The following is a 23,648-nucleotide window of genomic DNA, read 5'->3' on the forward strand; positions in this document are numbered from 1 at the left end:
GTCACTAGTATATATATATATATATATATATATATATATATACGAGGTGTGTTCAAAAAGTACCCGGAATACTAATAATTAAATTTCGCGGGTCTGGAGTGTCTGATTGTCAAAATTTTTTTTTTATTGTGTTGGTATACATGCCCCTAAAGTATGATGAAATTTTTCAGCTATATTCACTGTTTACTTTGTCTGTGGTAGTCGCTAAGGTTCGACGTGTTTTTCTGAGCTCGGCGATTTTACAATGGAAGAATGAAAAGTCAAAGAATTTGTATTAAATTTTGCGTAAAAAATGAAATAAAGTGTTGCAAAGTGCAAAAATTCACCAGATATGGCTCCGTGTGACTTTTTCCTATTCCCAAAGTTGAAGAGACCCATGAAAGGACGGCGGTTTTCCTCGATTGAAGAAAATCGCTGAGAGTGCTCAAGGACATCAAAAAGTGAATATCAAGGGTGCTTCGAAAATTGGAAAAAACGCTGCATAAGTGTATTATATCTGGGGGGGACTACTTTGAAGGGGACCACATTAATGTAGACGAATAAATAAATATTTTTTTGAAAAAAACGAAAATTCCGGGTACTTTTTGAACAGACCTCGTATATATATATGTTGCGTTTTTTTTACTATGTTTTCTTTCCCAGGAGCCCCCCCCCCAGAAAGTAGTAGTGTTCATCGTCGGCGAGAGTAACATATGAAGAATCTCTGGCAGTACATTCATAAACAGCCAATTAGGCAACCGTGTCGTCATCGGAGGCCAACACAATCCACAATTTTAATTCATATTTAGAAGAAATAACATCGGCCACAAAAGGAATACCGTTTCGACATACAAAAGGACTGAAACAGTATTTACCAAACAATAAATAAAAGTTCAAAAGGTGTAATTTATAATAATATATTTCTCTATCAAATATACTGCTTGAATCATAAAAAGTACACAATGGACTAGTCGAGGTATTAATGGTGCCACAGTCTTTGTTATTCATCATCATCATCGATGATCTCGTGCGGATAAGAATCACCACTTTCTGTTGAAATCTAGAAATATAAACCGGGATTATATAAGTGCTTTTTGTATAATATTTAAATGTTTTTCGTACTTGTAAAATTCCTAAAGACAAAGCATAACCGGCCATGGCTGCAAATGCAACTATACCGGCCAGAAGAAGGAACGAGTCTTGTGAGGGAAGTCCTCAGCATCACCTGACCTTTTCATGAGCCTTTTGATGTTTCTTCTGGTCTCTTCGGCTAATTTCTTTTGCGATTGGATGTATCTGTAATAAACATTTATATCATCAATATAAATGTCTCAAACTTAAATTCTAAGCAAAACTTATGCCGATTTTTGGATAAAATAAAAATGTTATGGTAATTTTTATGTTATGGGTCTATCTTTGTATTAATTGTTAGTAAAAACTGCCAAAAAGTGTGTATTTGCTTATCGTGCCTGAAGGCAAATTGCTGGAACTTCCAGTACCAAAAATTATTATTTTTTTAAAAAGATTAACATTGTTGAAAAAAATTACTTCGAAAAAATTAGATTTTTGAGAAACTATAAATTTGACAAAAAATTACTTTTTCTTGAAAAAAATGTTTTCTTTATTTTGACATATTTTAGAAATTCTGAACTTTTTTCCAAAGCAATCGTACTGCTTTAACCGCATAGAGACGAAATATCGAAGTGCGTAAGCGCCGCGTCGCCGTCTAACGCGTAAACATTGGTACGGAACCCAAAGGAATGTAAACAAAATTTATACTTGTTAAAATCTCTATAAAATATCTGATAATTTGATGTGCATATGTCTAATGATCATTTTTGACTGCCAAATGGCATTTTTTTCACTTTTTTTACAAGATCTCCGAAACCTTTCGACCTGCCTTCATGAAAATTTGATCAGTTCTTCATCTTGTCAATACAAGTAAAATGTTTTTTTGAATTATTCAAATCGGACGCTCCGTTCTCTTGAAAACTGGGTTACCGTTTTTGGCACTTTTTGCCCCATATCTTTGGAACGGCTGGACCTGCCTTCGCCAAAAACTAATCAGCACGTCTCCTTAACAATACGAATCAAATGCTTTTTAAATTATTCAAATCGCTTCATCCGTGTTACCGAAATCGTCGACGAAAATTTGCATCCGCACACACACGCACACACACACACACATACATCGATTTTTTCTAAGGTATGCCAAAATGTTCAGAAACCTTTGAAACGTAAAGATATATAAAAATTTTCATTTTCGATTTTTTTGCGACTACTATAATAAACCTACGGGAAGTTAATAACAAAATTATTTTTATAGGTTAGGTTTTACATAAAACGCCTGATCGCACAGGAAATACATATTTTTTATAAGTTTTTACATAGCCTTTCCATAACATTTCTATTTTATCCAAGAATTGTTCCTTTAGAATACCAACAATTAATAAATTTACATATGTATGTATAAACAACAGAAATATACATCAAATTAAATCATCACCTGATTGTATTTCTGGAAAATACATCTCGCATATCCTGTTAATAAATTTGACTAAATTATCACAATGCTTAAGATAATTTTGCAGAGCGTTTGAAGGCAAAGGTGCTCTCAACAGAGGCGCAAGATAGGCAAAAATATTTACATCCAACAAACTGGTTTTAGGACCAGAGAAGAACTCAGAGTTCCCTAATTTTTCTGAAAGCATTGATATGCATTTTTGTGCATCTGCATAAGCCTAAAAGAAAAACAAATAATACCAAAACGTAACAAAAAAAGTAACAATTATAAATACATACAATTCTTCTAGTTGTTTTGGTGTTAATTCTTCACCGTACACAATTTCCATGTAAGCCTTGGCTTGGCGTTCGTACCTGCCAGGATATATGTAATTTAAAGGGAGAGGCAGTGCTTTGGCGTACCAGGGTCTGACAAATTCTGTGTAGTTCTTTGTATCAATCCACCAGACGTACTGCAAACCTGTAATTATATTATCAAATATTATATATATATATATCTATATATATATTATATATATATATATAATATATATATATATTTATATACATATATATACATATATATATATATTGTTCGAAACTCTACAAATATATATATATATATATATATATATATATATATTAATTTATTACCTGGTAGTAGTTTTGTTTTAATATGCTCATGATATGCTACAGCATTACTATGCTCCGAAGTTTCTACTGATCTATCCAAACCATATCCCTGCATCAAAGAAAACGTTTATTATATTTACAGAAACCGTAGGATGTTCATGAACAAACCTGAGAGCTTAAATAACTCCTTATATCATCGAAACCACAGAACCTTTTACGTCCATCTCTCAAAACAGGTAACTGACCTTTAGGACTTCTAAATGGGTTGTTTGTTTCACATATTTTCAAGGGACAACCAATAATTTTTGAATACACCTGATGATAAAAAAAAGTTCATACAAAAATTATGTAAATGTAAGTTTTTTTATGTTTTATTGACTTACCAAAACTCTCAGACAATCTATATCTACAGAGCGTAAGCCCAATCGGCTCGCCAAATATCTAACTCCATTTTTGCACAATTAAAATAATTCTAACCTCTTTTACAATTGTTTATAAATTTACAACATTACTTGTAGTTAGTGACTAACTAATAACAATTCAGCTATTTTCTTTTATTAATATGTTTATTAAATATATAATTATTTAAATAAACAAACTTTAAATTCTTGGTTAGGAACACGGTGTGTCATAACTGTCAAAAAATGTGTCAAATGTTAAATTGTGCAAAAATATCGATACAGGGATAAAATATCGATAATTTGAATAATCTTTAATTTTGAATTGTAATATTATTATAAATACAAGGAATTTTATTTTTGAATATTTGTTACTATTTTTGTAAATTTTAAACAAATGATTATGAAAAAAACAACTATTTTTCTGATTTTGAAGTATAGACTAGAGTCTGACTTGTTTTAAGTTAAAATTATATAAATCTAGATAATCAGAATGCGGATTAATATATATTAGAATATTTAATTACATATTTATTTGTACACACTTTGACAACTTCTAAATTTTATCTTAATACCACAGTCGGACACAAGACAATAACAATTGTCCACCTTCTTATTAGCATTTTTCTCCTTAAATTGAGTTACATGATGTTTCAGTTTCAACTTTGAGATGTTTTCCTCAGTTTCTGCATCGATTCCAGCATTTGCAAAGTGAGACATTTCAAAGGCATCAATTGAGGTTGACACAATTTTAATTTTGGTTCTGTTTTCATAAATATCTCGCCTTGAGGCAGAATGCTGGTTTCAGTTCCTATTTTATTGGTTTTGGACTTGGTTCTGACATCTTTGCACTAGAAAAATAAATAGAAATGTAATATGATAATAGAGACGAATACTATCTACACACGTAATAACAATAATGAAAGTGTTGGTATATAAGGTCTACATGATTATATGTAAGATTAATACTAAATGCTTAAGAACATAAAAGAGTGAAATTTGTTGTTTTTTAGTTAATTAAAATTAAAATCACAATTAAACAAAACAAGAGTAATGAAGTTACATTATTTATTATTACCTTCAACTGCATGAATTGTTAATTTATATGGTTCCATACAAAACCTGTGCTAAAAAGTAATTCAATACAAGGAAAATATTGCAACATATAGTACTAATAATTAATCCATTTATAATTAATATATTAACTTTAATAATATTTTGTTTGTGTTTTGTAAATTAAATTATTTTGACAGCCCCAGGAGTATAATGAAGTTGGCTACGCATTTTGCTTTAAAAGAAACGAACTGTCAAAATGGCTTTTAATGTTTTTGTGCAATTTTAAAAACTGGCCCGTAATCTCCGAACAAACATCTGTAATCATAGATAAAGAAGAGTATTATATGCATTTATAATTAATATATTACATCAATATATTAACTTAAATATTAATAATTATTTTGACAGCTCCATAAGTACAATGAAGGGTGCATTCGACTTGGACGCTTACGCGCTGTGAGCGCGCCGTGAGCGCGCTTTCATCGTTCGACTTGGCGCTGTGAGTGTGGCATAAGTACGCTCGTAGCACCATCGTAGGATGCTCGTAGCACATATTTTGCGCTCACATACGCTCACGCCACAGAGGTAGGGCAGCGTGAGCGTGAGCGTCAGTTGTTTTTACTATCTGTCATTTCATTTGTTTATTAATTGTCAAATTCATTATAATTCCGCAAAAATAGCAAGCTGTAGATCACAATTATTTCTTAATATTAATATTGATATTAATTAATTTTAAAATTTAATTAATTTTAAATTTCAATTTTAATATTACTATTAATTAAGCATAAGCTAACCAAATTTCATTTATTTATTAATTGTTAAATTCTTTATAATCCCGCAAAAATGCCAAGTTGTATATCACATTTATTTTTTATTCATATTATTTATTTTATTTTATTCATATTATTTATTTATTTTAAATTCAATTAATTTTAAATAATTTTAAATTTTAATTTTAATATTACTATTAATTAAGCATACGCTATCCAAATTTCATTTATTTATTAATTGTTAAATTCTTTATAATCCCGCAAAAATGCCAAGTTGTATATCACAATTATTTTTTAATATTAATATTAATATTAATTAATTTTAAATTTAATTAATTTTAAATAATTTTAAATTTTAATTTTAATATTAATATTAATTAAGCATAAGCAAACCAAATTTTATTTATTTATTAATTGTTAAATTGTGTATAATCCCGCTGAATGATCCAGAAAGTAATAAAATTTACACAATTACCGTTACCGCCAGTTGCCGCCATTTTGATGCTTATTGACGCTCACAGTTTCCAAAACGAACGGAATTTAGTTATCGATTCTGAGCGCTTATCGGCCAAGTCGAACGCTAAAAATTCGTGCTTATAAGCGTGAGCGCTCACAGCGCGTAAGCGTCCAAGTCGAACGCACCCCTAGTCTCAAAAACAAATCGTGTGATTCGGGCTTTATTCATAAGCACATTATGAACACGGGGTATTCTAATATTGTCTAGGTTCATAGGTCTATGATCTATCCACAAAAATAATTTATAAGGGCTTTTATTTTTAAATGTAGGGATAATAGGCGCTATATGTAACGGGGGTAGTAACAGGCGTTTTTTAATAGGATCTTAAAATGATATTAAAATTTTTTTTGCCTCAATTAGACATGCAACCGTCCTGCATAATATTGTCATAGCAACTGTCCGGCAGGCCAACGCAATAATGAACAGCAATTTTTGTGGATGCTAAATTGTTTAAATAGTTAAGTACCCTAGTTTATGTAAACAAAAAAATCACACCTGGAGTTAGTTGAAACAAAACCGAGTGGAGTTTATAGTTTGTAAGATGCAGGAAAAAGTAAATTGTGTTACAGAAAGACACTATTTTTTGTTTGTATTATAATAATAATTGTAGTTTACGTTGATTTATGATAAAAAATTATTTATTATATAAGACATTATATATTTTATTTGTAGTATATTTTATTTAGTTTGCGTTGATTTATGAAGATTACGTAGAAACATGTCAATTTTATTAAAAATAAATAGAGAATAAACTGTGAGAGGCATTTTTGTTGTTACTACAAGCCAAGCACAAGGTAGGTTGAATCACTTTTTCTAGAAAATGATTAATTGTGAATTAATGATCAACAGTTATGAAACTATTTGACTTGATTTAGTAGAGGAATAGTTACTCTGTAACTGTTAGAAGAACTATTAATTTTTATTTCTTAAAATTATAATCAGTGGATTTCAAAATATATTAGTTTTAAAAAAACTGTTGCAACCAGCCCCTAGCTAGCTTATTTAATTTTTTTATAAAATAATAAAATGAACTTAAATCATGTTAAATCAAAACAGCGTTAAGCTGGTGTTATTTTTTATATATCTTTTTTAATTTGTTTATTATAATAAAAATAAAACAAAACATTTATTTCATAAAATATATATATGTAAATGTTTACAAATAAATTTATAAAAAAAAATCAATTTCTCATTCAGTCAGATATCCAGTTCATACTGTTTACTGTTTACTGTTTAATCTTTGGCCTTTTTTTCAAAAAGGCTTCTAATGTAGGTTGCGTTTTTCTCCTGCTCTCTTTCAGAAGATGTTGATAAGCCGATAAAGCATCTATAACACCCCGTCTTGCTTTAGAACTCCTCTCAAAATTTGGATCATTTTTTATAAATTGATCCATAATTTCAGTCACTGTAGTCACAGACCTATCTACAAATACCATTGAAAGTTCTTTTTGTACGTCATTGAAATCACTGCCAATTTTTATGTTTTCTTCTCGCTTATTGATTAATTGGAGATCATCAGTAGAAAGACTATCTGACAGTTCTTGAATTGTTTCTTCAATGTCTTCCACATTTGATTTACCTAAACCAGTCTGTTTTGCTAAATCCACTATTTGTTCTACATTTTCATCAACACTAAGAATCAATTCTAATGGATAGTTTCCTTGTTCAATTATTGTTTCAAATGTCGTTGAAAATTCATCTGCCGCTTTCGCATCACAACTAGCTGCTTCCCCTGGAATCTTTTTGTTGTTGAGATTATATCGAATCTTAAATCTATCAAACCACCCTCGACTAGCGACAAAAGTATCCTTTATATCACTTGTCTCAGACTGAATGGAATTGAAAATATTTCTAGCTTTTTCCATTATGATCTTTTGGCTTAATAGCACATCATGCTCCATTTTGTCATCAATCCATATAGAAAGTTGTCTTTCCATTTCCTCTATGGTGTTATTTCTAGTACGTGTAATTCTAGTAGCAGAGCTTGATGTAGTTGAAGTTGCCGATAAAAGTATTTTTTCCTTGTTCCTAAGAATTGTCCTTATTGTTGAAGTAGCCATATTCATTGAAGCACTAATTTGTGATTGTCGTTCACCAGAGTCTAACCTTCTAATCACTTGCATTTTTGTTTCTAATGAAATGCTTTTTCTTGTTACTTTTTTTTCATGCTTTCTAATATTATACATGATAAAAACTGATGATCATATAGTACCCAATGTGTTTGCAGAATCCACTGCATAAAATAAGGTGCAAAACAAAGTAGTGTTAAGCAGGATCTTACAGTATTTTGTCATCTTTGTCACCATAAGGGCTATTTATCCATGGTGGTTTTACCATCGTCAAAACATTCCCGTACCTAGTATAAAATTCAGAATAAAGAGCATGAGTTAGATTTGTTCTTTTAGAATAAGACTGATCATATTAAATAAATAAATAACCAAACAAAGCAAAATTTGCATTATACTTTAATAAATTGTATTTCCATCCTTATTTTTATTATCCAGAAATTTTAGAACAGTCTCATATATAAACATTATTTATAAAATCTATGATTATTATTTAGTTACTTATAATTTTTTATTTATGTTTTTCTTCTCACATTTGTTGATTTTAGTATGCAAAGCACTCATTCCATTCATTTACATTATAAAAATATCTATTCTTGTCTCCTTAGCTATAAGTAACTATGAATTGCTTTTTTCATTCAACATTCCTACACGCACTGTATTTTTTTCAGTATAGTGTCTAGCCTTGTTAGTAAAAGTTGCTTCATATTTAAACAAAATTATTAACTATTTGAAAGTGGCATTTAGCCATAAAGCAAGTTGCACGAATTTCGCGAAATGTGTAACAATTGATCAATTACTCAAATACTACTTCATAGTTACTTATAGCTAAAGAGACAAAAATAGATTGTTTTTATAATGTAATCGAATGGAATGAGTGCTTTTCATACTAAAATCAACATAATCAACCGAAATTGAAATTTAGATACTTAGACAAAAATTTCAATTTCGAAAATAAAATATTCTATTTCAATTAAATCTAAGCATTGCTATTTCCAATTGATATCTCTGAAACACATTTAAATTATCTGTAAATTATAACAATTATATTACATAGACAAGTGCTTGATGTCCTAAACATACAATGTTTAAAACATGAGATATTCTCATAAACATCTGTAGCAATTGACAACGTTTGACTCACCACATCACAAAAGCAACTTCTGACAACTTTTTGATATTATTTCGAACTTTGATAAATTAAAAATAAACTATTTGCCGTGCTGCCGTTATGACATACTTTAGTACAGGCATCGGCAACCTACGGCACGCGTGCCAGGCTTGGCACGCGAAGGGATTCTGAATGGCACGCTACAAAGGAATTAGGAAAATCGCTAATACTATTGCTAAATATACATATTAATTTCTGAAATTAAACAAAGATCAGAGACTTCGACTCAATTAGTATGTTCGAATAATTACAACTTGAGTAATTTGGCAAAAACACCTGTCTTCATTAAACTTTCGTCTAAATACAGTAAGATCATCTCTGTTAATTTTTATAACCAATTGTAAACACTCGAAAAATATGTCTAAAATATGAAATTCAATATTTATTATATCGCTGTCAAAATTCAATACTTTTGCTTAAAATTTTCCCGAAAATTTTTGCATACAATTTACCCAGTTTCAACCGCAAATGCTGAAAAGTTTTTCAAAAATAAAACTGATACAAAATTGGCTAATTAGTTGTAAGTCTTAGGAAACTTTGCTTGTATTTCCCGATATGTGTAAATAATCGACACAATCAATAAGAATTTAGATTTATTCCAAATTTTTGATTTTTTAAAAGAAAAAGAGGTCCGGGGATATAATCCGAACAGTTCTTGATTTTGAAACGAGGGCGAAAATTTTAGCACTCTTCTCCTAATTTCGAGAAATCGGCTCAGCCTATCGTTGTAAACAAACATTTTCTGGCAAAAAAATTTAAACATTTCTTTCAGGAAGTTAAATACTTCTATGATACACAAACAGCACTCAGATCATTATTGTTCATAGAAGCAGAAACTTTATCCCCAAAAAAATTTTGATACGGGGCCCCGCCAATGCACGCTACGTCCTTGTTCAGAATTAAGGCGGCACTCTGAATCATATTGGTACAGTGGCTTGGCACACCACAGTTAAAAGGTTGCCGACCCCTGCTTTAGTATGTTCTTGAGAACCGGCTATTTCTTAGTAAGGAGGAAACGGCTCGGCCGATCTTTGTTCAAAGCTATAATCAGCACGAATCCCAATATTAAATTAAAATATGTACATTTTAACAGAGATAAGACCAGTTTCACTTTGTAAATCAATTATTGATTCTTTAGTAGACACCCTGACCACATGCTATTCTACTTAATATCACAATTAATGATTCAGACATTATACCTGCTTCTTTAAAATCTACTGCAAATTCAAATGAGCCACATATAATTTGTTGATTATCTTTTAAAACAGCTATTTGTTTAACCATTTTTATAATATTAAATCAATATCTGCATTAAGCTTTGACAGCTCACAAAGCAATAGCTAATAAATTGATTTATTTAAACTCAAAAACAAAACGTTGACATCTTTCTGTCAAACGGAGTCACACAACACACAACACACACAACAAATTTTATGGAATTAACCCATAGAACACAAACCAGATCTCGAAGATCCATACATGATCCATAGATAAATAGGCATAAAAGATCATCCATAGATAAAAGAAAATTATAAAACATGCAGAGCCACATAGAACAGAACAGAACTACAAAATCGTTTCGTTTGAATGCCGGAGTCGGAGTTATTAACATATACATAAAACAAAACCATACGGACCATGCATAAAACACTATCCAAACTAGTTGGTATTGGTATTTTGCCTTCAGGCAAGTTACATGAACTTTCCGATATGTATAAATAATCGATTTAATCAATAAAAAAAAAGAGTGCGCGTAAGGATCACACGCGATTGAAGTAAAACTTTTAATATTGTATGTGTAGGTAATTAAGATAAAAATAAAAAAAAACATCATATTTGAATTTTAAAAATCATCTTTTAATAATCACATAACATCAATAATAATAAGATCTCCTGAGCATCGGCACAGCTGTCCTACTGATATTAAGAGTTTGAATATGATGTGAAGCTTTCTTCCTAATTTTGTTACCTATCTTACCAGGAAATTCAAACCATAAACGTAGAAGTTCATCATTATCGCCACGTTCTATGTACACTAATTTTCCTACACAACCATTAGCTAAGCCATCACTTACATCAATATTAGTTGTTATTATGTAAAATTTATTCAGAACTAAAATTATTTCATACGGCAAACCCCCGGTATCAATAACCGATTTTTGTGAAACTGCTGACGAATGTATGATTGTTGATCTGTCGCATGGCAACCTACATAAATATCCGTGGCAGTAGATATTATTTTGTCTTCAACGAGATTCAATATAAATTTATTATATTCCATGACACATTTATTCTCTAAGAAGTCTTATTCCATGAGGACATAATACAGCAACCTCTTCTTTTGTAAAAAAAACGTGATTCAAATAATGCAAGTTCATATAGGGTTTAGCGGGTTTAGCGTTCGACTTACGCATGACATGACGGGAGTGGATCGCGACTCGCGATATCAGCGCCTACCTGCGTCGTAGTGTTCAACTTCACGTTGGCGTTTTCGTTGCATTTGTACGGATTTACACCCGTGTAGCCTAAAGAAATTTTTACACCCATATCGCGCCTAAAGAAGTTTTACTTCAATAAATTAATTTATGAGCGATTAAAAGTATTCCGAGTGGATTCATTACACATAATTGAAAACGAACGAATGCTCTATCGTTAAGGTGCGTCCACACCTAACGAACGAACACGAACGAACATAAACGGACGTACCAGAACGAACGGCAACAGCATAGTGTGGACGCCACGACGATCACGAACGAACATAAACAAACATGGCGAGCAATGTTCCGCAACTTGTCGGTACATCAAAGGAAATTGTTCGTTCATGTTTGAACTCGTATGTGCAGTGTGGACGTCACAACGAACGCAAGCGAACATTTTTGTTTTAATAATTTTAATAATTTAATAATAATTTTTAATAATTTTAATAATTTAATAATATTTACCTTTAATTATTGTGTACAGTTTGAAAATTTTGAATAAATTATGGAATGGTCAAATGACGTAATTTTGTCATTCATAAATGAAATAGAAAAGTTTCCTATAATATGGGAGACTAAAGACCCTTTTTATAAAATTATTAGAAAAAAAACGATGCTTGGGAAAGTGTAGGCAAAACGTTTGGGATGTCAGAAGCTGCAGTAAAGGAGAAATTGCAGTCTTTACAAGTAAATATTAAACTTGTTATCATACATAGACATTCAACATATACGTTGAGGATGAGAGTTTGAAAATTGAGTATAGTTAGCTCAAGCCTGGAATGTTCAGCTTGCTCCGAATATGAATGCTGAGGAAAGAAAACGACTCAAAATATAAATATCAAATACAAAACTGAGTGAAATTAATTGAATAATTTATTTACAGTATATTTACAAAATATACACGAACAAAAATCACACAAAAACCAGTGAAAATGCCGTATGATTAAAGCTTACATCCATATCAATAATAAAACAGACGTTTCACGGAACATCTTCGAACAACGAAAATTCAAGCGCTCACTGCTTTTAAGCGCTTGTTCAAGTTCGTTTGGAATTTTTCGCGTTCGTTCGTGTTCCTGTTCGTTCTTCTTTGTATTTTCTTGTTCGACATGTTCGTTCGTGTTCGTTCGTTAGGTGTGGACGCACCTTTATACCAAGTAAATCGTCTAATTTAAAATTGAACTTGTCGTAAGGCCCTAATATTTCAGTAAGTTCTATAAGACCAGGATATGTAACGCCAAAAAAAAGTTCCATAAAAATCGGCTTAAATTTTTTTTCATCGGTTAATTACAAGAAAACAGATAGATTTTCAACTAAAACTAATCGGTATCATTCCCAAATGATATCTTACGAACAGTTATTCATTTTTGGAAATCGATTCCCTAGTATGAGCTTAAATGTGGACGAAAAGTTTAACACTTTTTTCTAAATTACAAAGAAATGGCTCGGCCGATCTCTGCACAAAACTGACAAAAATAATCCACATCAAAATACATCGATTGACTTTTAAATTTTTGAAATCGGTTTAGGCGTTTTTGAGCAATTGTCGATGAAATTTATAATTTTGACAAACGCCAAAAAATCGACACTAATTTTTGCAAACTTTGACGATTTTTTAAAATTAAACGACTTGTCGTAGGACCGTAATATTTTAGTATGATCTATAAGACTATGGTATCTACCGTCAAAAAAAAATTCGTGAAAATCGTTGAAAAAAAAATTTTAACACCTTATTACAAGAAAACGGCTCGGCCGATCTTTACCAAAAGCTAATCAGGTCGATTCCCAACCAATATGTTTCGAACAGTTTTTGAATTTTCAAAATCGATTCAGAATTATGGGCTAAAACGTGGACGAAAAAATTTTCACTTTTCTGCGATTTACAAAGAAACGTCGCACAAAACTTAGAAACGCTAGTCCTCATCGAGATACATCAATGGCTTTTAAATTTTTGAAATCGGCCTTGCCGTTTTTGAGAAAACGTCGATTTACGGCAAAAAATGTGTTCACACACACACAACACACACATACTTTTTCCAAATTTGGTCTCATTCGATTCAGAATGGCTTGAATCGTCGAGAAAACATAAAATTAGCAATTCGGATTTTTTGATGAAAACATAAACTTATCCTTCGGGAAGTTAATAATTAAATATGTTTAATTTAATTATATGTCGAATTATGTGTCGAATAGTATTTTGAATATATTCTAATGGTTCCGTGCTATGGTTCCGTGATTACCGGCCATGTCTAAATCAATTACAAAAAATCAGCGGTTTTTATCGATGTTGACTATCGATATGACGAACGATAAAGTTCTATGGTCGGTTGACAGATGTTTATGAGAAATTGGCGGTAATCCTCGTTAATGCATTTTTATCCTTCGCAACTTAATCTTTGAGCAAGTAGATGATTGTACGTGCTAAATATATCGGTGAAAAATTAAGTTATTAAATTTCTAAAAACTATTTTAAATCGCCATGGCCTCTCAACTCACGAGTGGATGTTTGATGGTAAGATTCAGAAGTTGAGATATTTTTCATAATTGCTATGCTAATGTTTAACAAAAATATGTGACCTAACTGTCTCTGTGCACTTTCATACCAAGCGTTAACTTATCGTTTTCTTATATCCCAGGGTATAATGACCGGAGCCGTCATTGAGAATCCTATTATGCAAATTCTTGGGAGTAAGAAAGTGATGGGAAATGGAAACACAGAAAGATATCGACTTTTAATCTCTGATGGCCGATACTTTCATAGTTTTGCTATGCTGGCTACTCAGCTCAATGGTATGCTCGTCGCTGGAGAACTGTCAGATAATACTGTGGTTTGCGTTGATCGCTACATCACTTCAGTTCTAAACAATACAGGCAAAGGTGATAGGTGTGTATATGGGCTCTCTCAAAATCTTTTTCCGAAAGTGATTATTATAAATATAAACGAAAGAGGCCAAGCCACATTGAACTTATTTTATGTCCAATATATTTTATTATAATGCTTTATTTTGATGTGTGAAACTCTTCCATGGTTGAAATTTGTTTTTATATTTTGTATCTATGTATTTGGGTATTTTTGATTTACAAAATATCTTTTCAGACGAGTATTAATCATATTGGGCTTGACCGTTGTCAGGCCTGGAGAAGAAGTTGGTGAAAAACTTGGAAGCCCTGTAGCTTTACCTGAGAATCCCGAGGGCATGGCTGGTCAAAACTCTAGCTCGGGGGTATCAGGAACTGTTACAAGTAAGCAAAGAAAAGATACAGATTAATATAGTAGATATTTAAAAGAAACTCAATAATTTACTATAAACAAGTTAATTTTGTATAGTAATATTCTCATAAGTTCCTTAAAGCATTGTTTTTTAATTTATATACTAATTTTATGATACCTGATTTTATGATATATATATATATATATATATATATATATATATATATATATATATATAGAGGGTAGTCTTATATTTGTAAATAATTTGTGGAGCTTCAAACAACGTATAAAAAACAAAAATCTTTTTTAAGGAACCATTTCTATATTTATTTACTGTTGACATTTTGGAACTAAGTGCGTAAGTAGAAAATGGTGATTTTGTTATAAAAAATATAATTGTTAAAGGAAATATGACAATATAATCAAGTGAAGTGCTTTTTATTAGTGTGTTATGCTTGATTATTATATTCTGTTAATACTTGAAAAAAACTTTAAAATGTATACAATAATCAGAGTAATCCTTAATAATTTAATTATATAATAATACAAATGGAATTTTTAACCAGGTGCTCCACCTCCAAGTAGTGGAAACTCGTATAACAAAAAGCCAACTTATGAAAGTTCTGTGACATTAGTTGGACAACAGCTCACTCATCCAATTGTTTCTTTGAGTCCTTACCAAAATAAGTAAGTTTACAATTATATAAGATTGTATAATTTAGATATTTCAAATTTGAAATTGAAATAGGGTATTAGAATTTATATTATGTAATTTCTTCACTTGTGATTAGAAAAATGCAAATATATATAAAAAAAGTTTTTATGCAACCACTAAGATTTATATTTGCTTTCATTTGGTATTTATCAATTTTTGTAGTTTATATAAATATAAACTATATATTTTTTTGTAGGTGGGTAATCAAAGCAAGAGTAATGAATAAGTCTGCTATAAGAACTTGGAGTAACAGTAAAGGCGAAGGAAAGTTATTTAGTATGGATTTATTTGATGAAAGTGGAGAAATCAGGGCAACTGCCTTTAAAGAGCAATGTGATAAGTTTTATGATATGATTCAGGTACTGGTGCAGTTTTTATAAATTGATCATTAATAATAATTAAAAGATAATTTATCAAATATTGAATTTCTATTATAAGTTATTTGTTGCCTAAAAATACATTCATTTAAATAACATTCATTTTTTAAGCTTATCTATTTTAATTTCATTAAATGTTAAAGATTATTTATTGATTTATCTATATACATATTTTGACAATTTATGTAAAATTTAATAACTTATGTTAAGAGTATTTTATCAATATTTGTTTCAGATAGCTCGTCATAACATTTCCTTACTTAAAGTAACTGATTTACCCTACCCCTGCAAGTTGAATGTTATGAAAATAATTCATTGAGGCTTATAAATATTTTTGTATTAATTTAGCCCTATAAGTTAAATATTAAGAATATCTCATTGAGACTAATGTATATTTTGTTGTTTCAGGTGGACAAGGTGTATTATATATCAAAATGCCAATTGAAACCAGCGAATAAACAATTTTCTACCCTCAAAAATGATTATGAAATGACGTTTACAAATGATACTCAAGTCGCTGAGTGTATGGATGCTGATATTGGAGTGCCAGAAGTCAGTTACGAATTTGTTAAGATTAAAGATATTGGTGAAAAGGAAACAAACAGTTTTGTAGGTAAGGGCTTAATTGATTTTGATGAAAAATAAAATACCCCTTCATACAGGATAATCATACCAGGCTTTTGGTTCACTGGTTTTATATAATTTTTTATTTAAATACAGATTTGTTTGAAAATGTTTCTAATACATGTTTTTATATTTTATTTAAAGTAAAGACAATGACTAATTTTTTGGGTTTCCTTTTACATAAACCTTGGACTTTGGACAAATTTAATTTAACGACTTAACTTTATGATGAAAGATCACATTTTTGAAAGAAAATTTTGTTTTCTCAAGGTTTCAAGCCATTTTGATTCAAATGAGACCAAATTTGGAAAAAATATGTATGTGTATGTGTCGGTTTTAAAGTTTTCATGTATGTTTTCTCAAAAACGGCCGAACCGATTTCAAAAATTTGAAAGCCATTCGATGTAACTTAGAGAGGACATGCGTTGATGAGTTATAATTGTTAAAAAAAAAAGACGATTTCAATGAAACTTTATATGGCAATAGAGTACATGGTCTTAATAAACATACTAATATATCACTCTTACAGGAAGTGGTTTAATTCTACAAATTAATTAAAGTCTGGATTAATAGGTCGCTTTTACAAAACACTACGTTCGAGAGTTCTTTATAACTATTGTTTTTCAAATACATACTCATAAATGTAAACCTGTCGACAGCATACTGTCACCTTGAAAATATCTAATGAGGTTGCAAATTACTATTACATTATTTTGTTCTAATTGTATATGATATATAATTTCAGATGTAATTGGAATTTGCAAGGATTGCACTAATGTTGTTCAGTTGACTTCTAAGGCTGGCAGAGAGTTGCGCAAAAGAGAATTAACATTGGTAGACAATAGCGGAGCTTGCGTAAGTATTACGAGTGGCTTGAATTAGTTTATGAATAGTTTTGAATTAGTTTTGTAATTAAACATTCTCTAATAATTTAGATTTTTTTTAAATATGAATAGCATTTAAATAATTGTCACATAAATATAAATGATTTTAATGATAAATATATGATTATTTATGAACAATTTCCGAAAGAAATTTGTTTTTGCTAGAACATCCGATTCGCTTTTGCTTTTTCGATGTTTCCATACATTTTAAGTCGTATGACATTGAAGTTGGCTAAATCGACCAGTAATTTAAAAGCAATTTAAATAGCTTAGAGTTTACAAAGGTTAGAAGTGTAATCATAACAATTACAATTCAATAAGTTGCTAAATGTAATTCTTATTGATTGAGACATATTATTTGTACATATCAAAAAGCTCATGTAAATTGCCTCAAGGCAAAATGTTATATACATCTAGTTTTTATAAAAAAATTATTTTAAGATCGATTTTTTACATAATTACTAGTATTTCTTTTATCCGTGTTCTTTGTTGCAGATTAACTTGACTCTGTGGGGCGATGAGGCAGAAAACTTCGATGGTTCGTTACAGCCCGTAATTCTTGTAAAAGGAGCTCGCCTTAATGAGTTTGGCGGTGGAAAATCATTAGGAACAGTATCTGGAACATGCTTGAAAATAAATCCTGACATTCCTGAGGCCCATAAACTTCGAGGCTGGTTTGATAACGGTGGTGCAAATGCCGATTCTACAAGTCTATCGGCAATGTAAGAAATTAAAATTAATTATTAATTTTTAGAACTTAATATATTTTGTATAAAACCTACTATTCTTTCATTTCTTTTATCAGGTCTGGCCTCGGTTCCAACGCATCAGCACCTTTAATGACGCTGAAAGAAGCAAAGATTCGTCAATTAGGAAGTGGAGAAAAACCTGATTATTTTTCTGCAAAGGTAATTATTAAAAACTACTCATATGTATTTTCAAACATAGTGTTTGGTATTTGATATTTGGTGTTTAAAAAAAATTTTTTTTTTTTTTTTTTAATAAGACTTAATTCAAAAATTTAAATATTATATGAAAATCGCTTATCTTTTTTGGTTTCACCAACAGTCCACACTATTCAATACTTCCGTAAAGAAAACATGTAAAGTATTATAGATCGTTCTTTCTTATATATCGCTACTTCAAATTCCGCACGGTGTAGCCTACAGGCAAGTTGAAATTGAAAAATTCAAGGAAAACTGGAAAATCTCGAGAAAATTATATGAACACACTTAACCATTTATATAGCATTTTAATCTTAATTTTATTCTGCATCTTTTGTCCGAACAAAGTTCTAAGTGTCCGATTTAATTGATTCAAAAAACTTTCTGCTTGTTTCAACAAAATAATTGCTTTTGAAAAAAAAATTGTTTCTCATTTTTTTTTTCAAAAAATATTTTTGTAATTTTGGATTAAAATTAAAAATTCAACAAATTACCCAGGCTAAGCACAGTATAAGCGCCACTCTGGTACAAATGTTTACCCTTACCCTTTAGACTGTTTATGTATTGGAGAACTTTTCCAGTTTTGTGAAAACTATTGAAAAATGTGAAAATGCCGCCAAGAAGCTAAGCACAGTATAAGTGAAAATGTCGCACAGAGTTATTTGCAAATGCATTTGGGCTGTGACTATACAGGAGCACTTTTCAATTTTGTGCAAATTAGGCAACTATTTTTTTTAAATTGAATTCGTAATGAAATGACGATTGTTAATGGTCTGGAGATAAATTTATTTATGATTTACATTTGATTTGCTCAGATATAACAAGATAGCAAAAATAATGAAAGTTATAGTATTTGTAATAATATATATTTGAAAACGTTTAAAATTTCTCGAATATTTCATCACGGTACGGGAAGTTCCAGCAATTTGCCTTAAGTTACGATGCCATACACTAGTTAAGAATCGATTCGGGCGCATCGCGTCCGAGCGAACTCTAAGTAATTGCAGGCTCTGTTTTATTTTCATTTTCAATATGTTCTACTTAATTGATTTGAACAATAATTGCATTACTTGAAGAGAAAACAATAGGCTTTCGAATAACGCTAATTAGAAAATGGTCCAACTGAACGAAAAATTATTTTATCTTTTTCAGCTAATAGTAAATGATTTTTTGGCATCGATTGTTCTACGTAATGAGTTAGAGAATCTCGTAAATTTTTTTTCGATATCTTTTATGGTTACGCCAAAAAGTGAGTTTGAAAGAAGGGGCCTCTTTGGCATATTTTCAATGATATCTCGGCCATAAGATGAGGAACAAAATTGAAAATTCGTGTATAAATTATTTAAATACCAGGGTGGGGCCGATTCTATGTGGCAATGCGCCCATACACTTTGTGTAAAATTCGCTTTTATGATGTGATGAGTCAAAAATTATAAATTCATTTAAATTTATAACAATAATATCAAATTTAAACATTTGAAATTTTTTTTTTAATTATCTGAGTTTCAATTTCGATTGATTAGGAGGTCAATTACACATTTCGGGAAGTTCACGCAAATTGCCTTAAGGCTAAATGCCATTTTCAATTAGTTTTTAATAAGGTTCTAATTGTAATAGAAAATGGGCTAGTTGCCATTCTAAATATTTTATACATAGCTGGAGGTTGTGTATTTCAAAATAGATTTTAAAATTGTCTTTTGATTAATGTTACTTTTGATTATTTTCTAATACACAAATTATGTTTTATTTGTAGGTATCAATAAATTTGATAAGAAATTCCAACTCATTCTATCGTGCCTGTCCTCAACCTGATTGCAACAAAAAAGTTATTGATCAACAAAATGGACAATTCCGGTGTGAGAAATGTGCTCAGGACTTCTCTAGATTCAAATATAGGCTTATGCTTAATGTGAGTATTCTTAATTTTTCTCATAATTTGGCAATCATTTATGCTAGCTTAAACATTTGTGAAAATTATCACAGGTGAATATTGGTGACTGGTCAGGCAGTAGGTGGGTCACATGTTTTAACGATACAGCTGAAACTTTACTTGGAAAGTCTGCACAAGAAGTTGGTGAACTAATTGATAATGAAAATGATACATCAGCTTCGGAAGCTTTCTTTTCAAAACTTGCATTTACTACACATGTTATGAAACTAAGGAACAAAATGGAATTTTATGGAGTAAGTACTGTTTAATAAATTATAGTTGTTCAAATATTTAACTCTTTTCCGGTTTATATTATTTTCTAGTTTGCGTCAAGGTTATGATCTGCATCAAAATCGCGTGATTGATTATTAATTAATATAATTTGGCAGATTATAATGTATTTGAGGATTTATTCTTTTTAAATTAAATTTATATTATACAACCAATATATAGGGATTTTATTATTATCCTGTCGTATTTTCATATCTCAAATGTATAGTTTGTAAATTGAATTAACACATACTGAAACTAAAATTTAGAATCCAAAAGTTTAAGAATTGTATTATATATTCAATTGTTAATCTATGGTTCTATTAATATTCTGTTTCTTCTAGGATACTTACAAGATTAAATCAACTGTTGTGTCAATTGGACCTGTAAATTATAAGGAATATAATGCATCACTCATCAAATCATTAGAAACGCTAACTGGAATTTATCAATAAATTTCAGTATTTTTGAGCTTACCTGTGTTTTAAAATTAAGTGCCACTCTTTAAAATTATTTAACTGTATTATATATGAATTACTTAGGTACACTAATACTTCTAAAATATTATCAAGACTAGCATGAAATTAATTTATATGAAATATTGATACTTGATGGAAGTTCAATTTATATTTATTTAAGAAATATGTTTTAGTACACTTTTATATAAAATTATGAAAAAATTTATATAAAATGACTTATGTATATGTTTTTTTATATTGTTTTTTTTCTATGATTTTTATTCTACACTATTAAGCATACTCTTTTATCTATGTTAAAAAGTATATCAAATACTTTTTTTTAAGTTTAGGGGCTAATTCTCAGATAAAATAGACTGTATTATGGCAACGCTATATTTCGGTGCATCCGAGTTGAATGATTCAAGAAACATTCAATTAGTATTATCAATATAAAAAACTGATTACATTTTTAGAAAGGCAGGTTTAGTGATTTCGGTGATCCAATAAAAAAGTAAACACTAGTGGGGTGTATGGCATCGTGCCACTTCCCATACCGTAATAAAAAATTTGAGGAATGGAAATAATCAATAATTGTTTTAAATAGTTTCCAATAGATTATTTCTTATACATACATACTGTAAATTTATAAGTGGTTATTGGGCGGAGAGCGTATTCTACAAACAACTTATGCATATGTTTATAAGAAATTTCTTCTTTTTTTTTTTAAATTTGAATTTTTTGATAGTTTTGAAATATTTTAAAAGTTCGAAATTTTTTGAGAATTTGGAAATTTTTGAAAATATCCGATTTTTTTTTTTTTGAAATTTTGAAATATTTTCAAATTTTTGTAAGAAATAGTTTTCTTTTTTAATTTTGATATTTTTCGAAATTTAGATTTTTTTTTTCAAAATGATAAGAATTTAATTATTTCTTTTTTTTTTTTTGTGAAAGTTTTGATTTTTTTTTTAAATTTTCAAAACTACGAAATATTTTGTGAAACCATTTTTGCACACCATCTACACACGCTAAAAGGTTTTTTTTGAATTAATCTAATCGGATTATAAGTTCTTTCAAAAATTGCATAACCATTTTTACACCCTTTGCGCTCCATGCTTCCGGAACGGCAAAATGTGCCTTTTATAAAAACGGCTCACGATCGAGCACCGAATGGTTTTCAATAATACAAATTGGTTATTCCATACTGTTGAAAATGTCGAGGACATTTGTTTAAACCATATATGTGAATTTTAAAATTAAAAATTTTGGTACGGAACCAAAAAAAAAATTACACAAAATGTATATAGACATTAAAATTTCTATAAAATATCTGATAATGTGATGTGTATATGTCTAAATCATAATAATCATTTTTGACCGCCAAATGGCTTTTTTTTTTTACTTTTTTTAATTGAGAGTCCATAACCGCTAAAGTTGCCTTTCCAAAAATTTGAACAGTTCTTCGTTTAGTCAATACAAATAAAATGTTTTTTGAAGTATTCAAATCGGACGCTTCGTTCTCTCAGAAACTGAATTACCATAATCGGTTCTTCTTTTTCTGTATCTAATCAGCACGTATCTTAATCAATAAGAATCGAATGTTTTTTTTAATTATTCAAATCGGTTGTTTATTCAAATCCGTGTTTCTGAAATCGTCGACGAAAATTTGTATCCGCACACACACACACATGCATTCATTTTTTATAAGGTATGCCAAAATGTTCAGAAACGCTTGAATCGTAAAGATATATTTAAAAAAATTCATTTTCGATTTTTTTGCGATTACTATAACTTGCCCTACGGCTAGTCAAAAAAATCCATTTGGCCGTTCAAAATGATCATTTGACATATACATGTGAAATTATCAGACATTTTAATAAGTTTGTTCAGATTTATATATACACCCCATGCCAATGTTCGTCCACTAGTCAGACGCGGCTCAGCGCTTGCGATATTTTATCTCTACACAGCCAACGCAGCCCTATTGCTTTGAAAAACTAGTGGTGTATGGTATCGTGCTTTAAAGCAAATTGCTGGAACTTCCCGTGCCGTAACGAAATGTTCGAGGAATATTAAATGTTTTTAAATAGATTATTATAAATAATGTAACATTGTCTAATATTTATAAGAATTGCATAAACTGAATTACAAAGTAAAAATTATTTATTCAAAGTATAAAAATGATTTTTAGAACTTTAGCCAGAACTAAAATTAAAATCTGAATTATTTTCGATATACAAAAAAAAAAATTAATTTTTTTTCCAAAAGCAATTATTTTGTCAAAACAAGCAGAAAGTTTTTTAAATCATTCAAATCGAATGCTTAGTTCTCTCAAAAACTGCCATTGTTTGTACATTTTGCTCGGTATCTCCAAAACGGCTGGACCTGCCTTTGCCTAAAACCTCTTCTATCCGTTATTATAAATTGAATGTTTTTTGGATCATTCAAATCGGATGCCCGGTTCTCTCAAAAACTGTATTTCTATTTTCTGTACTCTTTGCTCCGTATCTCCGTAACGGCTAGACCTGCCGTGGCCAAAAACTAATCAGCATTTCTCCCTATCAATAGGACGTAGACGAATAAATGCGGACATTAAACACACACACACACACACACAAGAGCGCGCCCGCTATTTAGCGCTCTACGGGACGATGTAGAAGAGATATTGA

The 23,648-nt window shown here is 30.1% G+C and overlaps 1 protein-coding gene and 1 long non-coding RNA gene across 2 annotated transcripts in view; one reads left to right on the forward strand and one right to left on the reverse strand.

The window, feature by feature from the left end:
• The window catches only part of LOC113370451 (replication protein A 70 kDa DNA-binding subunit), a 26,939-nt gene extending 5,846 nt beyond the window's left edge, over positions 1-21,093 (forward strand). The window contains exons 6-12 of the mRNA XM_026611123.1: positions 16,281-16,485; positions 17,242-17,351; positions 17,876-18,102; positions 18,186-18,288; positions 20,078-20,233; positions 20,308-20,508; positions 20,869-21,093. Coding sequence (XP_026466908.1) covers positions 16,281-16,485; positions 17,242-17,351; positions 17,876-18,102; positions 18,186-18,288; positions 20,078-20,233; positions 20,308-20,508; positions 20,869-20,979 — 1,113 coding nt within the window. The 3' untranslated portion in view covers positions 20,980-21,093. The remainder of the gene's footprint in view (positions 1-16,280; positions 16,486-17,241; positions 17,352-17,875; positions 18,103-18,185; positions 18,289-20,077; positions 20,234-20,307; positions 20,509-20,868) is intronic.
• Positions 983-1,189, reverse strand: LOC113363335. The gene is made up of 2 exons (XR_003365890.1): positions 1,102-1,189; positions 983-1,039 (listed from the first exon to the last, which is right to left on the reverse strand). It is a non-coding gene; the product is annotated as an uncharacterized LOC113363335 (long non-coding RNA).
• Positions 21,094-23,648: the final 2,555 nt, after the last annotated feature.

Source organism: Ctenocephalides felis, unplaced genomic scaffold (assembly GCF_003426905.1).
Source record: "Ctenocephalides felis isolate EL2017-DRISC unplaced genomic scaffold, ASM342690v1 CF-g0.4_SCAFFOLD_00845, whole genome shotgun sequence".
Classification (NCBI taxonomy): domain Eukaryota; kingdom Metazoa; phylum Arthropoda; class Insecta; order Siphonaptera; family Pulicidae; genus Ctenocephalides; species Ctenocephalides felis.